This window comes from Epinephelus fuscoguttatus, linkage group LG10 (assembly GCF_011397635.1).
Source record: "Epinephelus fuscoguttatus linkage group LG10, E.fuscoguttatus.final_Chr_v1".
NCBI lineage: Eukaryota > Metazoa > Chordata > Actinopteri > Perciformes > Serranidae > Epinephelus > Epinephelus fuscoguttatus.
Window position 1 is genome coordinate 26,162,827 of NC_064761.1, and position 25,862 is coordinate 26,188,688.

General features: G+C 43.2%; 1 protein-coding gene across 2 annotated transcripts in view; it reads right to left on the bottom strand.

Moving 5' to 3' along the window:
- Positions 1–25,862, bottom strand: part of fbn2b (fibrillin 2b) — an 82,864-nt gene that overhangs the window by 31,323 nt on the left and 25,679 nt on the right. For both annotated transcript variants that reach the window (XM_049587791.1, XM_049587790.1), the window contains exons 7-9: positions 15,532–15,729; positions 10,720–10,845; positions 3,479–3,604 (exon numbers count right to left, since the gene is read on the bottom strand). In XM_049587791.1, the coding sequence (XP_049443748.1) occupies positions 3,479–3,604; positions 10,720–10,845; positions 15,532–15,729 (450 nt within the window). The remainder of the gene's footprint in view (positions 1–3,478; positions 3,605–10,719; positions 10,846–15,531; positions 15,730–25,862) is intronic.

Genomic DNA, 25,862 nt, shown 5'->3' on the forward strand with positions numbered 1-25,862 from the left:
TATTGTTTGTGATGACCTCTGGTGGTTTTATCTCTTAACTGGCAGTAGTGATGTAGCAGTGTACTCAAGGGTGTGTCAGCACACTGAGAAATCACTGTTAGGTGATGAGCACACCACACAACTCCCATCAGTGATGCTTGGTATGGGCTGAGGTACTACAGACCGGAAACCAGAGAGGGCAGAGAAACACTGCTTTTTAGCCTGATGTTATGTTAATCTTTAAATGCAGGACTTTATGAGACAAATTAAGGACTATCACGACCTCTAACACGGCTTTATATGTGGGGAAAGGTTACAGGTAATAGCTGCTTTTAGAACAGCAGAGGGACTGGTCTGGCCTTTCCATGGTGGCTGGGGAGGAAGCTTCTTTATGGGCTGGCAGTGGGAAAGGTTGCCTGGGGTCTTGACTAACTGCAGGCATCTGAAGGGCCTCCAAAAGGGGTCTTATTTGTTATAGTTTTCCACGTCAGGGTCAATGGGGCAGGAGAGGGGGCTGGGGTTCAAAGAGCGTGTGTGAGGAGTAAATGGAGAAGGGGTAGACGGGGTAGACGGGGGTGTTCTGTGAATTTAGGGAAAATACCAAGAAAAGGAAAGGGAGAGCATGCGTGTGTATTATTTTAAAAAGAGAACAGCATATGCGAATCAAGATTTTAAGTGCATTTACAGAAAAAAAAAGGGGGGGAGTCGGGGGAAAACCAGAAATGAAGAGGGGGGGGGGGGGCGGCAGGAGGAGCACAAGTCGATTAACTCACTAATGAGCCAGCAGTCTGGAATTAATCAGTTCCATGTGGAGCAATTCTTGCCAATTAGATAGAACATGAGGGGCTGTGCTGTGTCTGGGAGCACATATTGTACAGTACACACACATTTACATGCAATTGCACACACAGATAGGCATTCTACATATCCACGGGCATGCACACACAACAGAAACACACACACACACACACACACGCTTGTACAAATACATACACGCATAACTGTACACAAATGCAGTCTAAAAAACATCCCATAGGAATGACCCAGCTGGAGGCCGAGTGGAGGAGAGGAGGGTGGGGGTCGCTGATGAGGATGATGATGACTTAAATTGGATCCAGACCGTGGTTTACTTGCTAGTGTTGCTTCACTACACAAGCATATGCTTTCATTTGTTGAGGTGTTTTTACAGACTGACTCACTGGACAGGTCTTCTTCTTTTTTTTTTTTTCTCCGAGGTTGCACCGTGTGACAGGGCATTAGGCTCTGATTACCGTCAGGCCCCCCAACAGTTCCCACTGGCCTACTTTACCACGGTACAGTACATCCCACAAAACACAGGCCAATTGACACACAACATAGTATCCAGGCCCAGAGCTATACATCCTGCTTCTACAGCACGAGGGCAAGCAAGCGAGAGATCAACCCTATAAAAACAATTCTCTCTCTTTAATTCACTTTATAATCTGACCACAAAAAAGCCAAAAAGATCAGACAGTTTGGGAAATTGCATCAAAGTGTGTCAGTCACGTGAAGAGGAAATAAACTGTGTCTGAGTGTAACTTTGCACCACTGGTTTGGATCATCCAAAAGAGAGTTTGGACCTGACCCGGTCCAGTCTGGTGTTTTTTTTTTTTTTGGGTTCACTCATCTCTGCCTCTGTCTCCCAATCTAGTATTGTCCATTTTGGAAGTGGGAGAGAGACCGAGGAAGGATATATGGGGGTTGTGTCTGGCACCTGTTTTATTTGCTCTCTTTTCAGCAGGCTGCAGAAGAGCAACTGGAAACCACAACTGAAGGAAAGGAGGTGCAGGATCCAGATGTCAGAGGACAGAGGAGAAACAAGCTCCAAGAGGAAACAGTAAGCCAGATAAGGAGGATGAGAGTGCGAGAATGCTTCAGGGTTGAAGATAACGAGTTAGAAAACAAAAACACAACAGCCAGAGGAGACAGAGCAAGACACAAGATCCACACGGAGATGGAAACGTGAGAGACTTTCTACTGTAAATCATCGAACTGTTAGCTGTGAGAATGAGCTTCAGTGTGATCCAAACTATACTCTGAAGAAAGGGAGCAATATATAGAGAGAGTAACTTAAATCTTCTGGGCGAAGAAGAAGAAAGGGAGGACAGTGGAAAGAGGAAAAAAGAAAAATATGGACACGCATAACAGCAGACAGATGCTGAACCTTTGGGTGCAGCATCACACATACACACATACAGCACATATCATACAGTACGTTTCACTCCTCTTTTTCAAAAAACACAACCGTCTTCCATCACCTCTTCATTCTCCTTTGTCCTCCTCTCCTTCAACATGTTGGCTGTTGTCTTTCAATTTAAATATATTCACAGAAGAGAAGAGGCTTTAACCGCAGCATGTCTCTGATTTTGAAACGAGATGTTGAACAATCCCGTAGTGGATTAATATTCTGTTGTCTGCATATTTTTGGCTTTATAATGTGTAGTGGTTCCACCATGCTGAGGTTAGTGGTGTCATCTCATTCCTCTCTCCTCTGTTTTCTCTTTGTTTTCCTTTAAACAACACCATATGCCTGTTTTATTGAATTGAAACAAATACAAAACAGGGATGTATATGTGTAACAGTCGAAGGAGTTCATTTATGGAGAAGCGTTGAAAAGGAAATGAAAATGTGAATTGCACTTAACAGATTAAAAAAATATTTAAAAATAGGAGGATGCTTCAAAAATAATGACTTATAATTGTTTATTTATTTGTTTTCTGATGTGTGTATTCAAATTGCATTAGTTGGAAAATGTCAGACGTGGAAAAAAAACTATACATTAAAGCTAAACGACCCCCTCATACGACCAGCGAGATCACACCCCACCCTGCTTATGCACAGGTGTGGTCACGTGTGGGCACTATTCTTCTTGTTATTCTCGTCCCATTTCCTCTCAAACTTTTTCCAAAATAAAAACCTCCAAAGATAATGCAGGATGGATTGCATGGAAATTAGAAAACAACTCGGAGGTCACATGTAGTTCCAATTACGTTTTTTCTTTGCAACAGGAGCTTTTATTAGCAGTGCTGGGCCTGTGACGCTGATAGGATCAAACAGTCAGACCCTGAGCTGTCCGTTTTGGGGCTAAATCTTGAAATAATGTATTAACACCTGGTTGTGTTTCACTGTGGCCGCCATGATTGGTGAGGATTGCAGGAATACATTAACACCTGGTAGTGTTTCATGGGACATGTCAGTGAAGTATGCGCTGTATGTATGTCAGTGTGTGTGCGAATGAGTCAGAGGGGCACTAACATTAGAGCAGATTAAAGCTGTCAAGGCCAAATAGTGCGTGCAAGTGTGTTTGTCTGCACACGGTGACCACAGGCCGGCTCGACTCATCAGAACTCCACTCACAGGAAGCAGTGATGGAGGGAGGGAAGTTAGCAGCCAGATGTGAAGCTCTCAGCTAGCCAGGGGGTGAGGAGACACACAAACGAGAGCGAAATGTTGAAAATGTGTGAGTATGTGAACTCACCCACACATCTGGAGCCATCTGTGCTGGAGACATAGCCTCGTGGACAGGTGCAGACGTAGCTACCAGCAGTGTTTGTGCATTCTCCTCCGTCACACACACCGGGGATGGTGCTGCATTCATCGATGTCTGAAACACACAAGCAAACATACAGTTACTTCATAAATACCTCTTCACCTCACGTCTCGGGACACATCTGTCGAGCGCGTCTCACGCCAGCTCAACAATATTTTTTCAATGTTCAAAAATCTCTTTGTTTGGAATGATGCAGTAGCACGCTGCAGTAAAAGTTTATTGCACTGGAGCAACGGTTCCTCCCGGAGGGAAAATGAAGCAAATCAAATGGAACTGCAGTCAAATAAAGTGGAATTAATTCAATTCTGCTGTTGTGTTCAGGCTGGGACTCAAAGTCGAGAGCCATGAGACGTGAACGACAGGAACAATCCAACAAGCTCAGTGAGAGTACAACAGCAGCAGCACTGACCAGTGAATGATTCCCACTGAGGCAACTGATGCTAAGACAGCTCAAATTTAATCGTGTATCAGGCTGACCTAACTCACAACACAATAACCAATCAAACAACATATAAAACAAACTGTCAAGTACTGAAACCTGGTGCTGAATGCATTGATAACCTTCTTTCCTCAGTCTTTGATCAGATATCTATTGATTTTAATATAATGAAGCTAAAATGTCAAATCATCCCTCAACCCTCAACAGGACAAGTGGTTACAGATAATGTAGAGTTTAAATACAGTAGGAAGTCTTAGGGCAGGCCTAGGCAGTGACCTCAGTTAGGATCCTTGTGGCCTGAGGGTAGAAGCTCTTCCTGAGCCTCTCAGTTTTGGTCTTGTGTATTCAGGACCTTCTTCCCGACCTCAACAGGAAGAAAGGCTGTTATCTGTGTGGTTGGGATCTTTAATGATTTTCCTGGCCTTCTTTTGTGGCACCTAGTTTAAACATCCTTTAAGAAGAGAAGAGCAGCACCTATTTTGTGTCTAGCCGAATGAACCACTCTCTTCCTGGTGGTCCTGTTTGTGGCTGTGATGTTCCCTGTCAGGACGCTCTTGTTGCAGGAGTAGAAATTGCTTAGTATTCAAGGTCATACTTAGATTTTCCTCAAGTGTCTGAGGTACCTTGCTCACCAGTGAGTCAGTGGTATGCACCAAGTGCATACTGACTCCACTTTCAGCTCTCTAGTTTTGGTGACATTCAGGAGTAGGTTGTTGTCCTGACACCAGCGGGTCGAGTCCTGTACTTCTTTCAGGCCTTTTCATCATCATCATCATCATCAGAGCTATCACAGCTGCATCATCAGCAAACTTGTTGACCTTGCTTTTGGTCTGCTGCTTGTGACAAGGCAAAATGTAACATTTGAAAAGTTTGCCTTCTTTTGTTTATATTCCTCAAAGTAAATATAAGGAAAAAACAATCAGGCTAAAAAGACACGACAGATTCTCAACTTGTTCTACAAAAGCCAAGACAACAAGATAATAAAGCAATCTTATGAAGACACCAAATGCAGACAGAAACCAAATATATGTGCAGGGAAATCATTCCAGTCTGAAGGAACCCCGCCATGTTATAAGTCAAAACATATGTATATATGCTGCTCAGCATTCGGCTTGATTATATGTGCAATTGTGGTATCTACAATTGCTCCCAATCTACAAATGGCAACTAAATTGACAGAAATGTCTGCACAAAAAGGAAACAAAACTCCCCAAGGTTACTGTGAATAGGCTGACCTTATTTAAACATGCCACGTTCTGACTCAGAAATGATGTCTGAGAGTACCTGCACGCTGCTTGGCAGGGCCCACCTCGGTGTGGTACGCTTTATGATGGCATTAAGTTGTATTATTGAGAGGGAGGGGGCCTCATTGCTCCATGACGGGGGAACCCAAAGTGAAGTTCCAGAAGGTATTGGGTTTTTATGATGTGTCACGCTTATATATACGCATACGTAATTACTGCACCACTGTGGGGCATAATTACGGCAAGGGCGAAGACGTGGTGCGTGTGGTAATGTGTGTGTGTGTGCTGCGTGTGCTTGGTTGAAAAAGTGAGGGGTGTGTTTGTCTTTCCTGGAGTGAAGGGTGTGTAACTCATATCCATGTGTATTTTGCTGTGTGTCAGTGTGAATGTGTCTAGTAACGGCTGCCGTGGGAAGCTGAGAGGCTGTTCTTCCCCTGCTGACTCCTGTCTGACAGCAGTGGCAGAAGGCCTAGGTGAGGCTGTAAAAGCCCAGCCAAATAAACCCTGTGTCAGCAGCAACAACAACACGCCAGACATTACGCTCCACACAGACGGAGCGCTGTGGCACTGACCGTGTGTGTGGATGGAAATGTGTGTCACCTGGATAAATGTCTGAGCCGTCAAGTCTGTGTGTGTGTGCACATTTCTATGACATATGTCAAAGACTGAGATAAAGTAAATGTTTGCCAGTTTCCATTGTTTCATCTTATTTTGACTCCAATGTATCAAACTGTCTGTGTTTGTGTGCTTGTACCACACGAGTGCGTGAGAATCCCTGAGTGTCAGAGCAACGGGGAGGTCCGAGTGTGTAATGAGAAAGTCTCCCAGATGCCGTAAGTGTTTCTTTGTTCAGCACTAACAGCTGGTTTTGAGCCAAACGACTGTGTTTATGGAAGGAGAAGCAGAAAAAAGCATAAAGAGGAGAAGGAGGGAAAAAGGGAGAGACTGTTAAGCACAGTCTGAACTAAAAGCTGGCCATAAAACCAGGTGCCTTGTTGTGCCCAAAACGATCAGACACCCATGACATCTTAACTGCACTTTATCTTAACTGCTCCAAAACCTCAGTAATTTCACTGTGAGAGCTCTAAGAGAGGCTTGTTTGTGCATTAGCTCGAAGGGCATTTCAATAAACACCCCCAAAGGACCTGGGATGATTGTTTCCGAGATTTTGCTAAACATGGGTTTCCTGCCGATCCATGACTTAAGATACACGTCACAACAGTTCTTTTGTTTTTACAAGGTTTGCAAACACTGAACCGTTTCTCTCCTCTGCGTGGGTCAAATGACGAAGCTGATGAATCTTAAAATAAACAAACCAACAACATGGGAGCTGACATCAGTTCATTTTCATCTGGAAAACAGAAGACATGCTTTCTGTTACTGTTCTGAACTTTTTAAACGCAGAATTCACATCATTTCAAAGACCCACTTGCTGAAGTGATTTGTTAAAAAATGGTTTGCCAATCCTAATTCACATCACTGAGGTTGATAAAAGCTCAGACCTTTTTTAGACAGTATTGTATACGAGGCTAAAAACCTACTTACAATGTCTCTTTGTCACACCAAAACAATTTTACATGTATTTTGGTGCTTATTAACTACATCATATTTAACTCTATACCAGTGGTGATCCTTGACTGTGGGGGGCACCAGGCAAAGAAGCCCATTGAGGCTCTGGCGGTTGCGCTGACAGTTACATCTAATGCATGTATGACAGTTACAGGTAGCTAGCTGACTGTCCTTACTCATGGTATCTAGCTGTCATACAGTAGCTGGAAGGAGCTCCATTTAGAGGGCATTTGGGGCACTAGTGGTACACTGTATATTGCTTTTATGAGAGGTTTAAGAGGTTTAATTGTCAAATGTCTAAAATGTGCCAATTTGAGTGGCCACTGGGGGCCCCGTTTCCCATTTTTCATTGGGCAGAGGGGCAAAACATTTGCTTTGTTTTGCCTCGCCTGACAGTGTGCCTTTGCTTTTGACCTGAAAAACAACTTGCTGTTTTGTCTGAAGAGTCATGTTGTCCTTTTAAATGCTGTCAAGATCAGTCTGTTAGCTGATCAACAACATCTTTGATAAGAGAGTAATTGTTCACTAAGTTTATCAAACAAAAAAACTTTTTTTTGACATTTTAGAGATTAAATTTGCCAATCTGAATGTAATTTAGGGATTCCTTAAGGATGAAAATAAACCCATCCTTTTGTGAACATGATCACCTTTGCTGAAGAAAAAAAGCTATCAATCTACATACAGTGGTGGGTGAGTAATTTAAAGGGACAGCTTAGATTTTGTAAAGTGGGGTTGTATGAGCTACTTATCCATAGTGGCCGTATTACCTACAGAGACTGCAGTCAGCTCAGCCCATACTTTGGAGAAGCAGACAAGAGTACTGACATGAGAGCTAAGCAATGTACTGCTGTGGAAGGGGGCAGCAGCAAAATGTAATTTAACCAACTCAAAGAAAACAAAACAGTATCAGTTGAAGTGTATGCAATATTTTGAACAATTTCACCACTTTACCTTTCCAAAAGGGCACTGAGGCTGTTATCTGTGCTCTTTTCAAAGTAACTAGACACCTTTGACATTTTTTCCTCACAGAACACAGGTGCTGGGCTACTGCTGCCTCAATTTGGTTAGTTTGTTTGTGACATTACATAGCTTTGGTGTTTTAAAGAGTTAGTACAAGTTCACCAAAGTCACACAATTACACACACAGTTGAGGGAGTGGTAGACCAGCAGCTCCTGTATTCTGTACGGTAAAGTCTGGAGGCTTTGATGAGCGCACAGCCTAGGCTCCCTGTCAGAAAATGCTGTCTGACAGCAAGGTAAAGCAGTGAAAACATTCTAAACATAGCATACACTTAGCCTGATATTGATTTCTTTAAAGATAATTTTTTGGGGCATTTTGCCTTTAATGGACAGGACAGCTAGGTGTGAAGGGGGAGGAGAGAGGCGATGACGTGTGGCAAAGGGCCACAGGCTGGACTCGAACCCGGGCCGCTGTGGCAACAGCCTTGTACATGGGGGTGCCTGCTCTATCCAGTAAGCCACTGACGCCCCTCATATATATTTTTTTAGATGGCTGAAATATGTTTCCCTGTGTCCCCTGTCCACAGCAGGGCATTGCTTAGCTTCTGTGGCGGCACTCCAGCCTGCTTCTCCAAACTGGGAGCATGCAGACCGTCATCTACTGAAGGTAATACACTGACCACGGACATGTACCTCATGCAATCCCACTTCAAAAAATCCCTTTAAGGTACACATCTCTCACCCTGACTAGTCAGCTGTTTTTTCTCTCCTCCTCTATCTTGTCAATCACCATGTAATCGTCAATGGCCAGTTCTGTTCAAAATGCTAAAGTAAAGTAACTGGAAAACTTTGGAGCCCAGGGAGCAGATAGAAAGGCTACAGGACTGTTTAATCCTATATTCCTGCTTTATTTCTACCTTGACTCAGAGTGTCCTTGTAGAATAACTGCTCGGCCTGCTGTGTGTTGGAATGTGGCTACAACATCCACACCCAAATCTCTTTAAGCAGCGCTCAGCATCTCCCTGGAAGCGCTCACTCTCTCCTTACTGTAAGTCCTGAACGGTTGGTGGCATCCACCCAAAACCACAACTGAAACTGGGACTCTAGTGAATTTAGTGAAGTCATCCTCCCTGTTTCCTCCTGTGACATAAATCAATTTCTGGTGTGAATCATGGTTATTGCTTCCCATGAATCTCAAGGTGGAGACATTCGTTTTCTTTCCATATCTGGTGCAACTCTCAGCCATGCAAGACGTTAATAAAAGGAGAATTTAGATAATAATTCATATGCTGATACACTGCGATAGCCAGGTTGGCCTTGGTCTTGTTCAGTAGAATAGATGTCATCTGGCTGAAACAGTTTAAGAGCTTTCTGTAATCCTCCCTAAAGAGTAAGAACACATCGGCTTCAGTCCAACAGACACAACCCCTGCCTGGCTAACTATCAGACTGTTTAGCCTGGACATTGTTTAAATTCCATCCAATCAACACATTGTAATGTGAATCCACTCTGTGCGTGTGTTTCAACGTGTATGTGTGTGCTTTTGTGCACCCGTCCAGACTTCTATAACTCCGAGCGTGTCGTCACTTTTTAAACGTCCATTGAGATTTGTTAACTGATCCCAGCAAACCCACAGTTACCATAAAGTGAACGTCCATGAATGTCTCACCAGTAACTCAACAAAATGCAATTTAGGTTGCACTGGATTCTTTTGGGCTGGTGATTAGTTTGCGTACTCGAGTACTCAGCACATAGCTTCAAAACATTAGCGTGGCTTTCATTGCTTCGTATGAATGAGTTCAGAGGTGTTTTATGGATCAGACTTTAGAATATCTAAACAGACGAGCAGGAAATCAACATCTCTTCCTCTCATCATACTTATGGACACATCAGCAGAGCACAATGAATCTAATACTGGTGACTGTCTCCCTGTTTACTTCAACACCCTACTGCCTGTTACTTGTGAAAACTGTGTTTGTACAGGCATAGGAATAGTTTTGGGGGTGCAGGGAACCCACCCCCCTCAGTATTTAGAACATCTGCATTGGTCCCCCCCTATTAAAAGACATTAAAGTAGCAGAGGGCAAACGGGAAAAAAAAATACATTTCCACCATAAATTTGTGCATAAAAATTCACCACAAGGCAGGAAATGAAGTGTTTGATGCCCATAATTTCCTGGCAAAGACCCCCAAACCCTCTCCTTCATGTTGAAACAAAAGTTATGTCCTTATGTTTTTGACACTGAGCTCACACTGCACTGCTTTATCTACAGAATTAATATCTACCCGTCACTCAACATCTGGCAATTTATACAATAACCGCAGCGCATCAAAGATGGCAGCTGGTACTCATGGTCCATTTATTGTCCAGGGTTGCACAGAAATGATGGTCATTCATTTTTAAATGCCGTTTTAATGCCTTAGGTACTCGTTATGAAGGTTTCTTTCCAAATTGTTGAACATTTCTTTGTGTTGAAGGTTCTGTATGTGACGTTCAGAACATTAATTTAGCAGCAAATACACTATTTGCCATGTTAACACTGAATGGGGTAATGGCGTCCTGAGCAGAGAATGAAGCCACACTACCTCTGTGTGTGTGTTGAAAATCTGAGTTTCCCTGTTCTTCGTTGTGGTAGACGGTCCGGGTGTGTGTTCATATTAGCCCATGTGAGTCCCTGCTGTGTGTGAGTATCCCACTGGCTTACCAATAGCCACCGCTCTACACTATGCTCATACAACGGTTACAGCCCACCCTACGGTCCCCCCTCGTTAACACCATGAGCTCTGTCAGCACTGTTTGCATTGTTAGCACCGGTACCGGTTCAGCCACCTCCATGTTGAGAGCCGTGTGCAGACACTCCCAGCTCAAACTCAGAATCATAGATACACTCTGAAAGTCACATAAAGCTTCTTTAAATCCACTACTCTAATACATCTTTTTTTAAGATCAGACTCACCTTCACATTTGTGGGTGGTTTCACTCTGACGGTGGCCAGCGGGACATTTACACTCATAGGATCCCACAGTGTTGATGCAGTTACCTCCGGAGCAAAGGCCTGGCACTGCCTGGCACTCGTCCACATCTAAGAGAAGAACGGAAAGAAACAGACTTTTGTAAGAATAATCAGTAGTGTTTGCAAAGCATGATTCAAGAGATGGAGCATTCTACAGTATGTTTTTAATACACCAAGACAACAAAAATAGGACTTCAAACAATGTGAATTTTACAAAAAACGCTATGTTTATATTAGTTAACTATGGTCCAAAGCACGTTTTAGAGCATGTGTCCGGCACACTTTCTGTCGCTGAAACACTGTTCTTCATTCTTCTGTTCTACATCGTTGCAAAGGGGATGAGGTAAAAGCGAGTGGTAACTTGGCGCCGGCTGTGATGTGTAAGACCACTTCCAGAAAGACCCACTCCAGCTCTTGTTTGAACAGGAAATGGCTTTTTAAATGTAAGTTTTTCCCAGCATTCAATGTGAGTCACTTTCCCCAGTATTGGGCATAGACTATGTCAGAGGGCGGGTTCCTGTAAGAAACTGTGGATACCTCTGATCCTGTCTACCCTGGGACACACACACACACACACACACACACACACACACACACACACACACACACACAAACTGTACACACACAGTGGGTTTATATTCACCCCTTTGCCAGTCACTACACAGCAGCCAAGTATTGTAAATGTGCAGCTATACTATTAAAATATGTGTACATATCGCACATACAACCACACACACACAAACACACACACACACACACACACACACACACACACACACACACACACACACACACACACACACAGACTCACAGCCTGTTTCTAATCATCTGAATACATTCAATCTCTGCTTCTTTATTGAGAAAGGCTGAAAATATGGGCTAGTGTTGAGAAACTCTCTCTGCCAAAATGCTGAGAGAGAAAGAAAGCATCTATCAGCCAACATCCTGATGTGGAGCCTGAAGTGCAATCCTTACATTTGGATTCATGGTCAGGTGCGCTTTGTACTGCTGCCAGAGAGACGTTGCTCTAGGCTTTCTGCCGATTAGGTGTCTTTGGTGTGTGTGTGTGTGTGTGTGTGAGAGAGAGAGAAAGAAGGAGCAAAAAAAAGAGAGAGAGAGAAAGGGGAGAAAAGACAAAAATAGAGATCCAGAGAGAGAAGTACAGACAGTGAAAAAGAGAATGAGAGAGGAGGCATGTGAGTCACACACAGATGAGTGATCGTCTCACACTGGCATACCTCTAACACATGAGCAGCCTGGCAGCCACGTCAAAAAGAGAGGAAGTTGTGGAGCTAAATACAAACCAGTTACTGATCCCATATGTGTTACCTTTTGAATCACCCTCATAAATAATGCATACAGACTCATACATATAGCTGGGTGGATTGTGGTATTACTATATCTTATGGAAGGCTGTGTTATATCCTGTTGAAATGTTTAACACATGTCTTTCCATTTGCCAAACGCAAGTACATCAATAATTGTTGGTACATACGGTATTCCAGCCAATAGCTATTATACCTAACTGCCTCTTTCATGGCTCCGAAAAAAGTTGAGAATAAACAGAACTTGTAAAACTTTTTAAAAAGCACTCAACGCTCTTTTGCATGTTGCAAAGATTATAGACATTACATTGGAATCTGATACATTGGCAATCTAACTCAATTAACATGTTTTCCTTGGACAAAGCACAAACATATACTAAACAGGGCCCCAAATAAGTATTTAGAAGGAGTTAATGAGAAGGTAAATGAGATTTTTGACAGGTTTGTGTCTTCGCCTTTGCTGTAACTAGAGCCATGAAAATTACTGGCTTGCGCAATTTCATGCCAAAATAAGACCCGGCATTGGATTGTACCACTTGATCTGCATAAACACAGCTAGCCTACTCCACCCAGTTCTGCACACGTAGGGTTTGGTGCAAATATGTAGTTGCTCCTGGCAAAAATAAATAGCACAGCTAGCTTTGTGCCTGCACAAAAACAGAGACAGATTGCTCAACATATTAGCCTGATAAATAGATGGAATGTCCATTTTGTTTCACTTCAATCATGATTTAAATTGCTGGATGAGTGGGAGATGTGGGCCGCAATTCAGATGCCTGAAACCTCTTTACAACATGTGTTGCTTTCTATTGTAAATGTAAACAACACTTGAGTTTGCTATAATCCTCGACTTCCTAGCATAAATACATGAACTCAACGTCCTCAGCTGTGATACTGTTGAAGTGCGGCCAGGTGCTATAAGCACCAGTACCAAAAACACAGTCTCCCCCTGTGACGGCTTCAGCTAGACATCAACCATCACAATCTGCCCAAGGTGGTGCTGGGTGTGTCCATGTGAGAGGAGCTGGACTGAGGCAACAAAGAGCCTGGCTGGGCTCATTTAACAGGGGACACGACCTCCACATGTGTCATATATTGATGCAGTCTTATTGCTTAGTCTGGTGAGGGCCATAGGTTATTAGAGGCATGCAGAGACGCTGGTCTGGTCTGAGGGGGTTTGGGACACCAGCAGCAGGAATGTTGATGGAAGAAGGTGAATCTCAGTTCATATTTTGTTCAGGTTCTCGCTTATTAACTCTATATTGCACTTTTTTGGATCCATTTAGCAAGAGCTGTTTGATTCTGTTATGAATGTACTAAATCCGTAATGGTTAATCTTCAACTCAAAATTATCATGTCCTCCAAAATGTCTGACCTTGTTTATACTGACTTGTATCTGTGCAAAGTTTGTCACTAGAGAGGTGTTTTCACATTCCTCTACTGAAGGGGGCGATGTCTGAGCATTTCCCTAAAATCTGAAACTCTAATGTCGCAATATAGATTAGGTACATCACTAAAACAAAAGCCAATCGCTGCCTGATTCGGGAAACATATATCTAAGGGGGAGGACATTTAAACACAACAGCTGCAAAAAACCTGAGACCGTTTTTGAATGTCAACCAGATCCTGGAGCTTCCATCCACTAACTACCAAAAACCCCATCATGGCAGATAATATTGCATGACTCACAACCAATGCTGTGTGTCACTGCCAGTTAGCCTACAACTAACGAAGAGCATTAACAAAACAAAAGATGCTAACTACACTTACATTCTCATACGTCTGCTAGTCACCACTTTTGGTGCACAACAGACTCCTTATCTGAGTCTGGGTCTGACTGAGGCTCAAACATGGATGGCTGAATCTCCTCGATGTTTTCTCTAATGCTAACGCACTGCTCTTTCACCGGTCAACCTAGCAGGGCGGGGACCAGATCAAGAATTTCTCAATGAGGGAGGAACAGTGGATCTGCTTCCAATCCCTTTTCAAAGTTTTTAGTTGAAACATTTTATGTGGGAAGACCACGTTAAACAAAACAGTAGCATCAATATAAGTATTTTTACATACTTTAAAACAGTGGTTCCCAACTGGTGGGTCCCGGGTCTATCCTGAATGGACCTCAAGTGACTCGCAAACGTGTCAAGTTTGTAAAAAACACACTTTATTTTGAAGTACAATGAATTTCCGGCACACAGCTTTTACTTTGGAGTGCTGTTCCCTACTGTAGAGTAGTCATGTTTCCATCAGCCTGTCTAGATGCGCATCTACAAGTATCGCATCAGAAAATTATGATGGAAACACCAAAATCTGAATTAAAATCCCCTGATTCGCACAAACTAAAATATGCTTGGTTGATTCAAAAAAATGGTGATTCGCAAAACGGGAGATGGAAACACTTATGTTCGAATTAAGTCTGACGTAGCGCACCTCTCTCCATGGTGATATCGACACTCCGGGTCGGGAAGGCGGTAATGCATTTACAAACTGGTTGCCAACCACCAGAAAACGTAGAAGAAGAAGAATGCGAGACTTGTTTAGTTTCCGGTTCTGCGGAAAACTCACGCGAGTTCGTAGTTTTCACCAAAGTCCGTACATTTAATGGAAACACACAGGATTCATATTTCTTTTAATGCGCATTTCCCAATGATTCAAATCACCTTTGGATGGAAACATAGCTAGTGAGTGACTAATGGAAAGCTATATGACAGAGACAGCAAACTAGCTCAGTGACATGGCCAAACGCAAGTATGACGCTGAATACACTGAACCATGTGGACCTTGAACAAATCACTAAGCAGAAATCTGGACCCCGTGGCTGGACCAGTTGAGAATCACTGCTTTCAAATATGTCTGGAGGAGGATCCTAAGTGTTTTTGTGAGTGAGAAAGTGTTTAAATTAACACTGTAAGTATCTTTGCTTTCCTAATACATGCATATTTATATCCTGCTATCACTCTGATATCAATCAGTGACAGAATGCACTGTGAATGCACCGCACCAGTTTAAGCAAGGTGAGGACATGTTCCCATTTTGCCTTGAAGAAAGACTGATGGGACCTGCTCAGTCACTGAGACACTGACACATAAATAAATAACACCCATAGCTGTTCAGTGTTTACAGCTTTCGTGGACTACTCAGGGATATGGAGATGCTTCTGCTTAGTAAGACCTTAACAGGAAAATACATGCTTGTCTCTGACCTACATGTACCAGTGTACATGTAAACATCATCGCTGTTGTTAACACTACCTCGAGGATGTTGTGGGCAGGAATTCCAGCTGAGGTAATGATGGATTAAGTACTGGTTGCACTGTTTATCGTGGCGATCGTGTGTTGCGGGAATCCTCCGTCAACACTGCTGAAAAGATGTGCCAGGTGTGTGTGTACAAGAATGAGAGAGATGTATGCGACTGTATGTGCTCCGATCTGACCTTGGCAGGCTCCGGTTCGGATGTTGGGGATGAAGCCTCGTCTGCAGGGGTGTGGCTGGGCGGGGCACTGCTCACAAGGGTGGCCCCACGCTCGACCAATGGTGGCGCAGCAGAGGGTTTTGGTGCAGACGATTCCACTGAGCTGGCCTTGGCACATCTGGTTGTTCACCTGGGTGAAACACGGCCCAGTCCTGTAGTCTGCGGAGGAAACAGGCACGGATGCTTTGTTAGTTAGTAACTGATTTAACATTTGATTGATTAGATGATAAAACACTGATTCATTTCCTCGAACACATCTGGTGCGCCATTAAATGAAACCAGATTAAGTATAGAGTTGAGGATTTTCTCCTTTACGGGGAAGGCATATTTCCTGTAATATCTAACTAACTGAGTCAGTGATCTTTTCCCCGCTTTCTTTCTCTGTTAATTCCACTGCAACAACAAACAGAGGAATGGATGTGGAAAAAATCTGGCACAGCATTAGAGGATGATTTTACAGAGATGACTCACTGAACCTTCAAACACGTCCCCACAGTTTAATTGTTTCAAGTGTTTAGTCTTTGGATCAACAATCATCTCTCAAAGAGGAGCATTTACAAGTAGCGGTTTTTACCAGCACTTAAGAAGAACAATATGAGAGTCGGTAGCAACATAGCGCCTCACGTCAGAGCACGTGATTTCAGGCATTTTTCTTATTAAACCTGCCTAGATTAAACTGCAAAACACATCCAGATTGTTTCTTTCCACAGGAATTCACCAATAGGATTTGAATGACTGCGATGTATTTAGTCTCTGTGATAATAAGGTAACCCGTTGCATTGACGCACTGAAGCGCATTCCAGTATTTTAACTAGGAGTTGGTGGAGGGCTGAACAGTAGTGGTTTCTGTTTCCAGTACAAGCAGCTAATGGCAATGTGGTTGCCGGTAACAATCACCCCGTGACAATCATTCACGCTAAAAATGAACGCTGCATTTTAACACATCTGTATGTCATCTTCAGGACAATGCACTTGTGTGTGTCCAAACACACATATGTTGCCAATAACACAAAACACAAATATCTCATGGAAGTCAGACAGATGTGTTGAAATCACAGAGCCTATCTTTTTGGGAAAGGTTGGTAACACTGGTGAAGATAAGCAAATACAAACGGTCATTCAAACAGATGTTGACGGGAACAAAGTGTCTTCAGTGATCACCTTGTTTTCAATGCTGTTTGCCAGTGACACCATGGCACCATCCCATTAAACGCACTTCACAATTCAGGCACAATGACCTCATGCTGAAACTATGTCAGCAATACGATGTTCATCTTTCCAATCACATGTTGCCTAATGACGGCTTCTTTGTGGGAGAAACCCTTATTAAGTTCTCCACAGTGGCGCCAATCTTAATATAGCCTTCATTAAAAACAGTAGATTGTTAGATTGTCAGATGAAAGACAAACTGCGCGGCTGGCCGGCCAAGGCTGTGACAGTGAGATGTGGAGAAAGACAGCGGCGTGCTCGGCTCTGAAGGACAGAATGACATGGAGAGATAGGAATCAGCGGTGGTGTCTGGTGGGAGTCCTTCTTCAGACTTATTGGTTCCTTGTGCTACATGAAAGGGGATCACAGAGAATGGGGGCAAAGAGTAGGAGACGCATGAAGAAAGGGGAAGAAAAAAAAAGAGAAGGAGGGAGGAAAGTAAAGTAGGTCAAACTGAGCATGCAGAGTGCAGGTTGGGGCTCACGCCAGTTCTCCCTCTACTCCATCTGTCTTTATTTCTCTTTGCCCGCTTTAGGTCTTCCTGTCTGTCTGTCTTCTGCTCTCTCCTTGACTATCAGCCGCTATTTGATCTTCTATCTACATGTGGCCTGGTAGGCACAGAGAAGAGGCGAGCTATATATCTGAGATATAATACAAGAGTGATCTGCATACACATCTGAACACCAAACACTCCTTTACCTTTCCTTTAACACTACACTAAGCTTGAAGGTATACTCCGCAGGATTGTCAGTTGTAAACACACTCACCAGAGAAAGTAAAAGTAAAAGCCAACCCCATATTTACTCTCAGTTGGCATTTCACCTCATTATATTTGGGGTTTTTTGGCGCTGTGTCTCTTGGATGCCTGCTTATTATGTTCTGGCACCTCGTTGCGACCTTTTTATAAAGCCCCAACCTCACCTGAGTGCTTTGGAAGAACACTGAGCCCAGAAAATAAGAAAATACAGGCAGGGGTCAGAGTCTCTGCAGAAAAATACACCACCACACACTTTTAGCGGGTCGTAAGTGATGACTGAGAGGAATTACTACATTGTTTGTGAGGAAAATCTTGTATATCCTCAAAGAATAAGGCTGCCATTAGTTTATATTTTTCTTTTTGTCAGCAAAGACCATAAAGAGACCCAAACCAGCAATACTCTAAGTCCATCTCTCCATACTTTTCAGCTTCACTACACTGTCTGTGATGCTGCCCAAGCCCATTGGCTCCTACTGAAGATGTAAACCTTTAAAAATGCACACAAATACATAGCTTTCATTTCAAAAAGGCTTGGTAATTTCATAACACAGCTGGAAACCATAGTTCCTGGTTCTTGTTACTCTGACAGAAGTAAATAGTGCATTTTTGGGGACTATTCTCAGCTGCAACGTGCACCTTTGGTACTGTAATGAGCACTTACAGTTGCAGGATGGTGTATTGTGTGACTGGCTAGAAGTAAACTACAGTGTCATGTTCTCTGGAAAGAAGGAATATGTCAGCCAGTGCAATGATGGGACTCATTGATGTGTTGTCAGTGGTTTTAGTTGCTTCGGGACTAAATAATAACACTGGAAACAGTTCAAATGGACAGAAGAAGAAAAAAAGGAAAACCAAAAGACAGAAATTCTTTAGCCTTTGATCTTGAGGAAAAATCAACAGCGTCTCGACTTCGAGGAGACTGGACTCTCCCACACTCTGATCATCCAGCAACACGAGATAGTCGCACACAGCAGCCAAGGTCAGCAGTGTATACATGTGCACTTAATTAAACATATATGCATACACATGCTTTCTAAACTCTGCCCAGCTCTTCTCTCTCTCCCACACACACATGTCTGTGTAAATACACATGCCTAAAGGAAAATACAGCATCTGTCCAAGCTGCAGCGTCGAGCCAAACAAAAGACTGGAGCAGCGATGCAGCTTTTCTTTAAAAGCACAAAGTAACAAGCGGGGAAGAAATACTGCCGATCTCTCAGCGTCCCAATCAATGTGTGCACACAGGCTTTTGTTAGCCTTAAATTTACATGTGGTGGTATGCACATCTGTATGTCATGCATGCAAAGTCAGTGGACACGTGCAAGCATGGGCTCGGGCAGGTTAGGACAAGGGAGCAATCCAACATCCTGGCTCGGCCCCGCTGACAACATTCGGAAGTAATTTTGCCTAATTAGTGTTCAAATTGCTCAATAGATCAAAAACATTCACCAGATCCTCTTCTAGCCACCCCTCGCTCCTAAATCCACTGTTAGCAACCTCTTCCTCGTCCAGACGTCTCTGGTTTCATTCATAACCAGGATACGTCACTGTGAATAAAATCCATTTCCCTCAATAATGAGACATATTGTGTTGGATTTAATAGAATTATCTCATTCCTTCAAGTTTATAATGCTTTCATTTCATAAACATCAGCACTTCTAATAAAAGTTTCCAGGAGTCGCTGCCAGTTGTAACGCAGCCCCGAGTTTGTTTAAAGCACTTGTAACCTTTCACCTAAATTAGTCTTCACATAGATTAGCCAGACAGCCATATCCAACCACATTAACGGGATCTGACCCTTCGTTTAAGATGATGTTTTTGTAGTGAAGCCAACCACATAATAACCTAATATTGCAGAAAAAAACATGATCACACATCAAAGCCTGTTCCTCTTTGTGCTGATGGAAGTTGGATTAAAGGAAGATAAAATACTGTAAAGGCTGAGGTGAGAAAATATTTAATCCTGTCTGGAACGCAAACCCTTCTGGGAAAACATTTTCCCATCAACCCCATCCAGCTGTGGGATCGGGGAGATGAGACGGGGGTACTGACCTGAGCGCTAGAAGAAAAAGAAAGGAGAGGAGAAATGGCACGAGAGAAGAGGAAAAATCCTGTTTCAGACTCATTAATAACTGCTGAAGTATTTATAAAACTCCCAGAAGAGGAGGTCTGGGAGGATAAGAGACTTGAAGTATGAGTTGATCACATGGAAACAAAGCTATTATCATTTTATACATACTTTCGTATGACAAGAGGTCATAAGGGTCAAATAAATTAAGAGAAGAAATATGTGCGTGTACACACGTGCGTGTGAGTGTGTGTACAAGTGTGTGTGTGTGTGGGTGGGTGTGTAAGCATGCATGTCTTTTTAAACCGGATGTCCTCTCTAGACTTTATACAGCTGGAAGATTTACTCTCAGCTGAAACGTCATGCTGTTACTCACCTGTTGAAAAATAGTCGTTTTCTAATTATCCTCTGTGCATGTGTGTGTGTGTGTGTGTGTGTGTGTGTGTGTCTCATGCGTTCATGTCTAGTTGGTGTGTGCAGACCATAGAAACAGAATGAGAGTAGAACAGACACTGAGCTGTTTGCCGTGGGCACAAAATTTGAGAACTCCGTTTCGACCAACTGTCATTAAATTGCATTTTCAATAAGCAATCTGTTACTTTTAAAATGTTAATGTAATTTCCCAGTTTCTTTTGTGCCATTAATTGCATGTTTATTGAAAAATGATGTGCTGTAGCTGCCTCTTAAGAAGAGAGCAGCTGCTCAGTGGACAGCTTAATAGAGGATTTATTTCAACCAAATCAGAGTTGACGATTGTTGGAACGATCAAGTAACTAACTCAGTAACAAATGAGACTAACTATAGCCCCTTTTACACTGCCTCTTCAGGCTGGGGATGTTATGGTGTTATGCCATCTTGTGTTTTTTTTATAAAAGATACAAGCCCACAATAGGGGAACAGAGTGGTCTCGCCTTCAAGCCAGCATCAGAGGTAGTAACAGGGCAGAAATGACATCTGTATAAACAGGACAGACATGCATGGGTGGCACAGGTGTGATGTTTTAAGAATGTCTTCTGCATGTGACCCACTGCCAGGAGATTTGAAAAGTAGCTGATTGCAAAGTAGCAGTTTGCAGCTAACTCAAAGAAGAGCAGTGGCTGAAAATGTCCACGAACCGGGAAAACAGTAAGGTCCAGGATCTCCTTATCCTCTGAGCAGAGGACGAGATCAGCCGCCATATAACAGGGATGGTAAACGATTGTTATTGCCACGTTATGCCATTGTTACTGTTAATAAAGTGCTGCCTTTGCATATGTTATAAGTCACACTACAGGCCAACGCTGTTGTCACACCCGTCACACCTCTTTTTAATCCATAGTGCCGGCATGCTAACTAAAATCACACACAAATTAAAAATGCAAAGGGGCATAAAGAAGAGAATCTGTAGCAGCTATTGCGCCATCTTTTGAGTTATCAAGGTAATACAGCTGGTCTTATTTCAGTGAAGGAGAGAGGTGTACTTTAGTTGTTGTTTTTTTAATAAGGAAAATTGGCATAAGAATATTTCCTTTACTTACCCAGGGGGGAAAACACAAAACTACTCCAACAAGTTACTGTTCTAGGGAGACAATGCTTCACACTACTCCATTGCTTATTTGGTCATTACTGCAAAACCTAACCCCAGTGAGTTTGCGATTCGCTGCAAGTCAGTTTGTTTATAGAAGTTCATCTAAAAGTTGGCCCACTATAACGGCTGCAACATACGGAAAAATTCCCACTAGTCTGACCATCCTGCTATGTTGACTTGAATGGGAATGCCTGTTCTACTCTCATTCTATTTCTATGGTGCAGACGGAGCACATGTCTGGCGGGTCTTGTGGAATTTCTGATTGCATCGCATTGTTTGTGTCCGTGTGTCCCCGGCTGATGTGGATATAAATAAATGATTCAAATGTGTGGGCTTGTTTGTTTGTGTGTGCATGTGTGTGTGTATGCGTGTGTGTGTGCGTGTGTCTGTGTGTTTTTTTGGAGGTTTATCCTCATTAAAGCCGACCATAGCGGTCTCTGTTTGTCTTATCAGCGCCATTATCAACAAGCTTGAAATCACTCTTTTCCTTTATGCCTTATCTTTCCTCAAGGAGTCTGCTCCTTTCATTTTCGTCCACACCAATAGCAGTCACTCATACGTGACTAAGTGTTTAACACAGCACAAATACACACACACACACACACACACACATACAGGGTGTAGCAACTGTGGGAGAATGGAAAAGGGAAAGATAAGCCCTCAGCTATCTACTAAGATCTGAAAGTCTGAAGCTTGTAGTGAACTGCTGTGTGTATAGTGTACAGAGCCCATATGACCACATGGAAAAATGTATTATCAAAATTATCGGTCATTTTTAACACTTTGCACACACTTGTTGGAACTGTGACGTCATATCTTGTGGCATCAAGTTGTTCCTCTGTCATTGTTTCTGTTTCTCACCCATTGTACTGTCAAATCCATCTCGACTTTTGCTGCTATTTTTGTCTGTTTTAGGAAACCCGCCGCCACAATACCGTCCCACAGTGGAACAATAACGCAGACTCTACTGAACGCAGACACCGCCAGGCGAAAACACAGTCGGGCAAGTGGGCTCCAGGCTCCATCAACAACTACAGCTCATGGGACATGTTACTTATTCAGGGAGGGGGAAGTCTTTGTAGTGCTCTCTTGACTGCAGCAGGAGTAAATCAGCCCATTTTTCATCAGGCCAGATCAAAGACGGCCTTCATCACCATCCCGTGAGACTACTCAAGTATCGATTTGAACAAACCAGAGCCTGTAAATTGGGCCAGGGCACTGGTGAATAATTTCCTCCGCTCTTTGTTTATGAGACGGATCATCAAAATTTAGTGCCCCATGAAAAGCAGACACTAAAAACAGCTTGTGAAATGTGACGTTCCTAATTACACTTAATATATAACATGATGATTTAATTCACAGCATATAATCATACATAATATCTGGAAGGAGCACAGGGCTCATTATCTCAGCCCAGGGAGACACATTTCCAGACATGGATTGAAACAGTGTTGCAGCATTTTACACTGTCAGCCAGTTCTTAGCTTGATATTTGCTCCTTTGTGCCTTGATAGGGTTCACTGGGCGTCTTGCAGCAGAAATTCCTGCATATGGAAAACACACATATGGGGTCTACATTAAGGGGCAACGTCATGCTGCATTAGTATATAATTTATAGACTTGCTGTAAATCAAATTTAGCACAGCTTCAAACTGGCTGACTCAAACTAAATTGTCATTGGGAATATTTTCCACAGGGTGACCTGCGCCTGCCCCTGAGTCCCACCCATACACCAGTGCAGCCATCATGTCCAGCCATGTTCTGTCCACTCTTATCCAGAGTCAATAGAGCAGAAATAGCATAGCTTCCTACTCTTCCAGCACCTCAGAATGCCCTTGACGTCACCGCCTGCTGGTGGGGGGGGGGCAAAATTGCTCCTCTGCGATTAACGGTTTATTTGCTCTGGACTGGGCCACTGGCTGGGATTGGGACTGACCACAGAGCCTGTCTAGGTCCACTGAGACAGGCTGGACCGAGCTGAGCTGGAGCAGAGACTGATTAATGAGCCAAGGCTGGGCGTACACACATCAGCACCACTCCCTCTTAGAGAGCACGCAGGTGAAATGATGTGAAAAACATACATTAACACACACTAATGCAGTGGGGCTCATATTGGGGTGTTGCTCAGACACTTAAAGTTACAGTTGGGAACTTTTCTGAAAATCACTCTGTGTCATATTTGCTGAATCTGTCACTTGCATTCTGAAAGACGTACATGAGACAGATAATCTGTGAAAAGAAATCATGTCCCTCATTCTCTTTCTACTGCCTCTAGTGTCATTTACTAAATTCTACCGCAGCACACCAAAAACAACCAGTCAGAGCTGAGGAGTCTCTCACGCAGTCAACTTACAGAGAACTGCAGTCAGACTGTTAAACTAGGTTGCACTGATTTAATGTGAATTCAGATTCTGTTACTGCTTTACCTATTTCTCACCTCAAATGTTTTCAGAAACATCTTTTAGTGTACTGTTTAGCTGTAAAATGAGAAAGTGTGACCCGGCCACATGTGTCTGTACACATGTGCTGCTTGGCTTTGGCTCAGTGTGTCAGCCGAGCACAGCGGTGATTTGCATGTCCATACAGCACAGCTACCTGCTCGAAGGTATGTCTTTAACTGACGATGAGCTTGTCTTGGATCAATTAGGTTTATGATTACAATGTTATTGATAGGCAGCTACTTCTCATCATTGATCTTTAGACTTTTGTTACAATTTTGCTGAGCAACTACCACAAATTGCTGTCACCACAACCAGCTTGGGGGCAGTCGGCGACGCTTTGACCTGACTCCAGAGATGGTCCATCTCGGGAATCGCAAATCAGGGCAACATGAGGCATTTTTATGCATCAGGGGAACTGTTGTTGTTTCAAGGACCCTCTTTTTTGTTGTGTACCCACCCTTAAGAAATAGGAACGATCATGGTTCTTACAACACTGTTTTAAGGGATGTTTTTAGCTCCTATTTCAGCGTAGGCTCTCACCTAGCACAAGAGGAACCATGACTGACAAGGTACCTTTGAAACCCTTGAAGGTCAGAGTCCCCAGAACTATTTGGTCCAAAAATGGTTTGACTCTCCGCAGCCAAAAGAGTCAACAGCCATGCTCACAACTCTGTGAGAGTGAAACTCACATTAAGGTATGGATACAGTGAACCATGTATGCTCACATACGGAGAAGCAAAACAGTGACGCACACATAAAGCTGCTGAATAATGACAGGTTACTCATGGCGTAGATGGGGGGATTGTTTTTTATACATGAGGAGGAATGACTAACTCTAACGCTATCTAACCAAAGTCAGCGAGCCTCAGGGACATACAAGCTGTGAACACACAGCCGCACGTGCACACACACCCCCCAGACACGCGAACCCTGAGAAGTTTCCCATGAGTCCATTCAGCACACCCAGTTCACCCATACTGGTTGACTTTCACTGCCTTCATAATCACAGTTCATCGACAGTCTTCTCACTGAATCACACAGTAAATCTACTGACTCATGGACTCAGTTGCACAAACTCTCAAACCACAATACCCAAGGGAGCAATAAAAACACCAGAGGTTACACCAGGGTGAATCCATCTATTTAAGGCCAAGCCCAATATTAAAAAAAAATACAGGTCATTTATCAAAATTATAGAAAATCTCAGAATAATTAGACTCGAAATTTGAGAACAATTTCTTCTTGTCTGTGCACTAACAATTCGTTTCTGGCAAGCTGAAGAACAATTTCCTCAGCGACCCGTTTGCTAAAGATGCGGTGACAAGCTGAGTGAAAATAAACATGTTGTAGCTGTAAATTCAAATTGTTGAGGTCCAACTTTGGAACTTTCAATTTTCATATCCAGCGTGCAGTAACTAGGATCATTTTTAAGTCTGCTCTCACGAATGTGATTTCTTATGAATTATGCAGACAAATTTAGCCCTGCTCGCCTCTCACTGAAGGATGTCTGGCACCAAAAACACACACACAAACAAAGATTTATAAGTGTTTCCCTTGTGACTACCTGCAGGTCCAGCAGTCTCCCCATTCCTGCAACATGGAGAGTGTTTGTACTCCCCTCCACCAGGCTTTGTGTACACAGCTGGGGAGTCCATTTTCATTTTCACCCCTGTCCCTCCCTTCTTTCTCCCGGCTCCCCTCCATCCCTCTCTCCTTCTCGTTCTCTGCTTCCCTACCTTTCTCCACTCCTCATCAGGAAATGTCCACGATCACTCTACAAAGAAAGTCTTTTCTGTCAGTCCTGTGGGAATGACGGGGGGGAGGAAGGGGAGGGTATTTATTGCCAGATGTCTTTTAAGGCTCCCTCTGATGAACTCAACCCCCAAAAAGCTGTATTTTACCAGAAAACAAGACTCCAGAGCTCCATGGAGACACAAGTTGTGGAACGGAGGGTAAGATGAAGGCTTGGAAAGATATAGAATTTGATGAAGAGGTAGCCTCGGATGAAAACAGGTAAAAAACAAACAAGCAAACACGACAGAAGAAGACTGGATGATAGGGAGAGAGGGGAGGATAGCATTTGAAAGAAAACAGATGAGTGGATGTGGAAGAGATGAGTGTTTATGGCTGTTTTTTTTTACACAAGCATGCATACATATAAAACGTGTATAGGTAGAGGGGAAGGAATGCATCGGAGAGATGAATGAGGTGAGTGAAATTACAGGCCAAGAACACTCTTCTGTCAGTGTC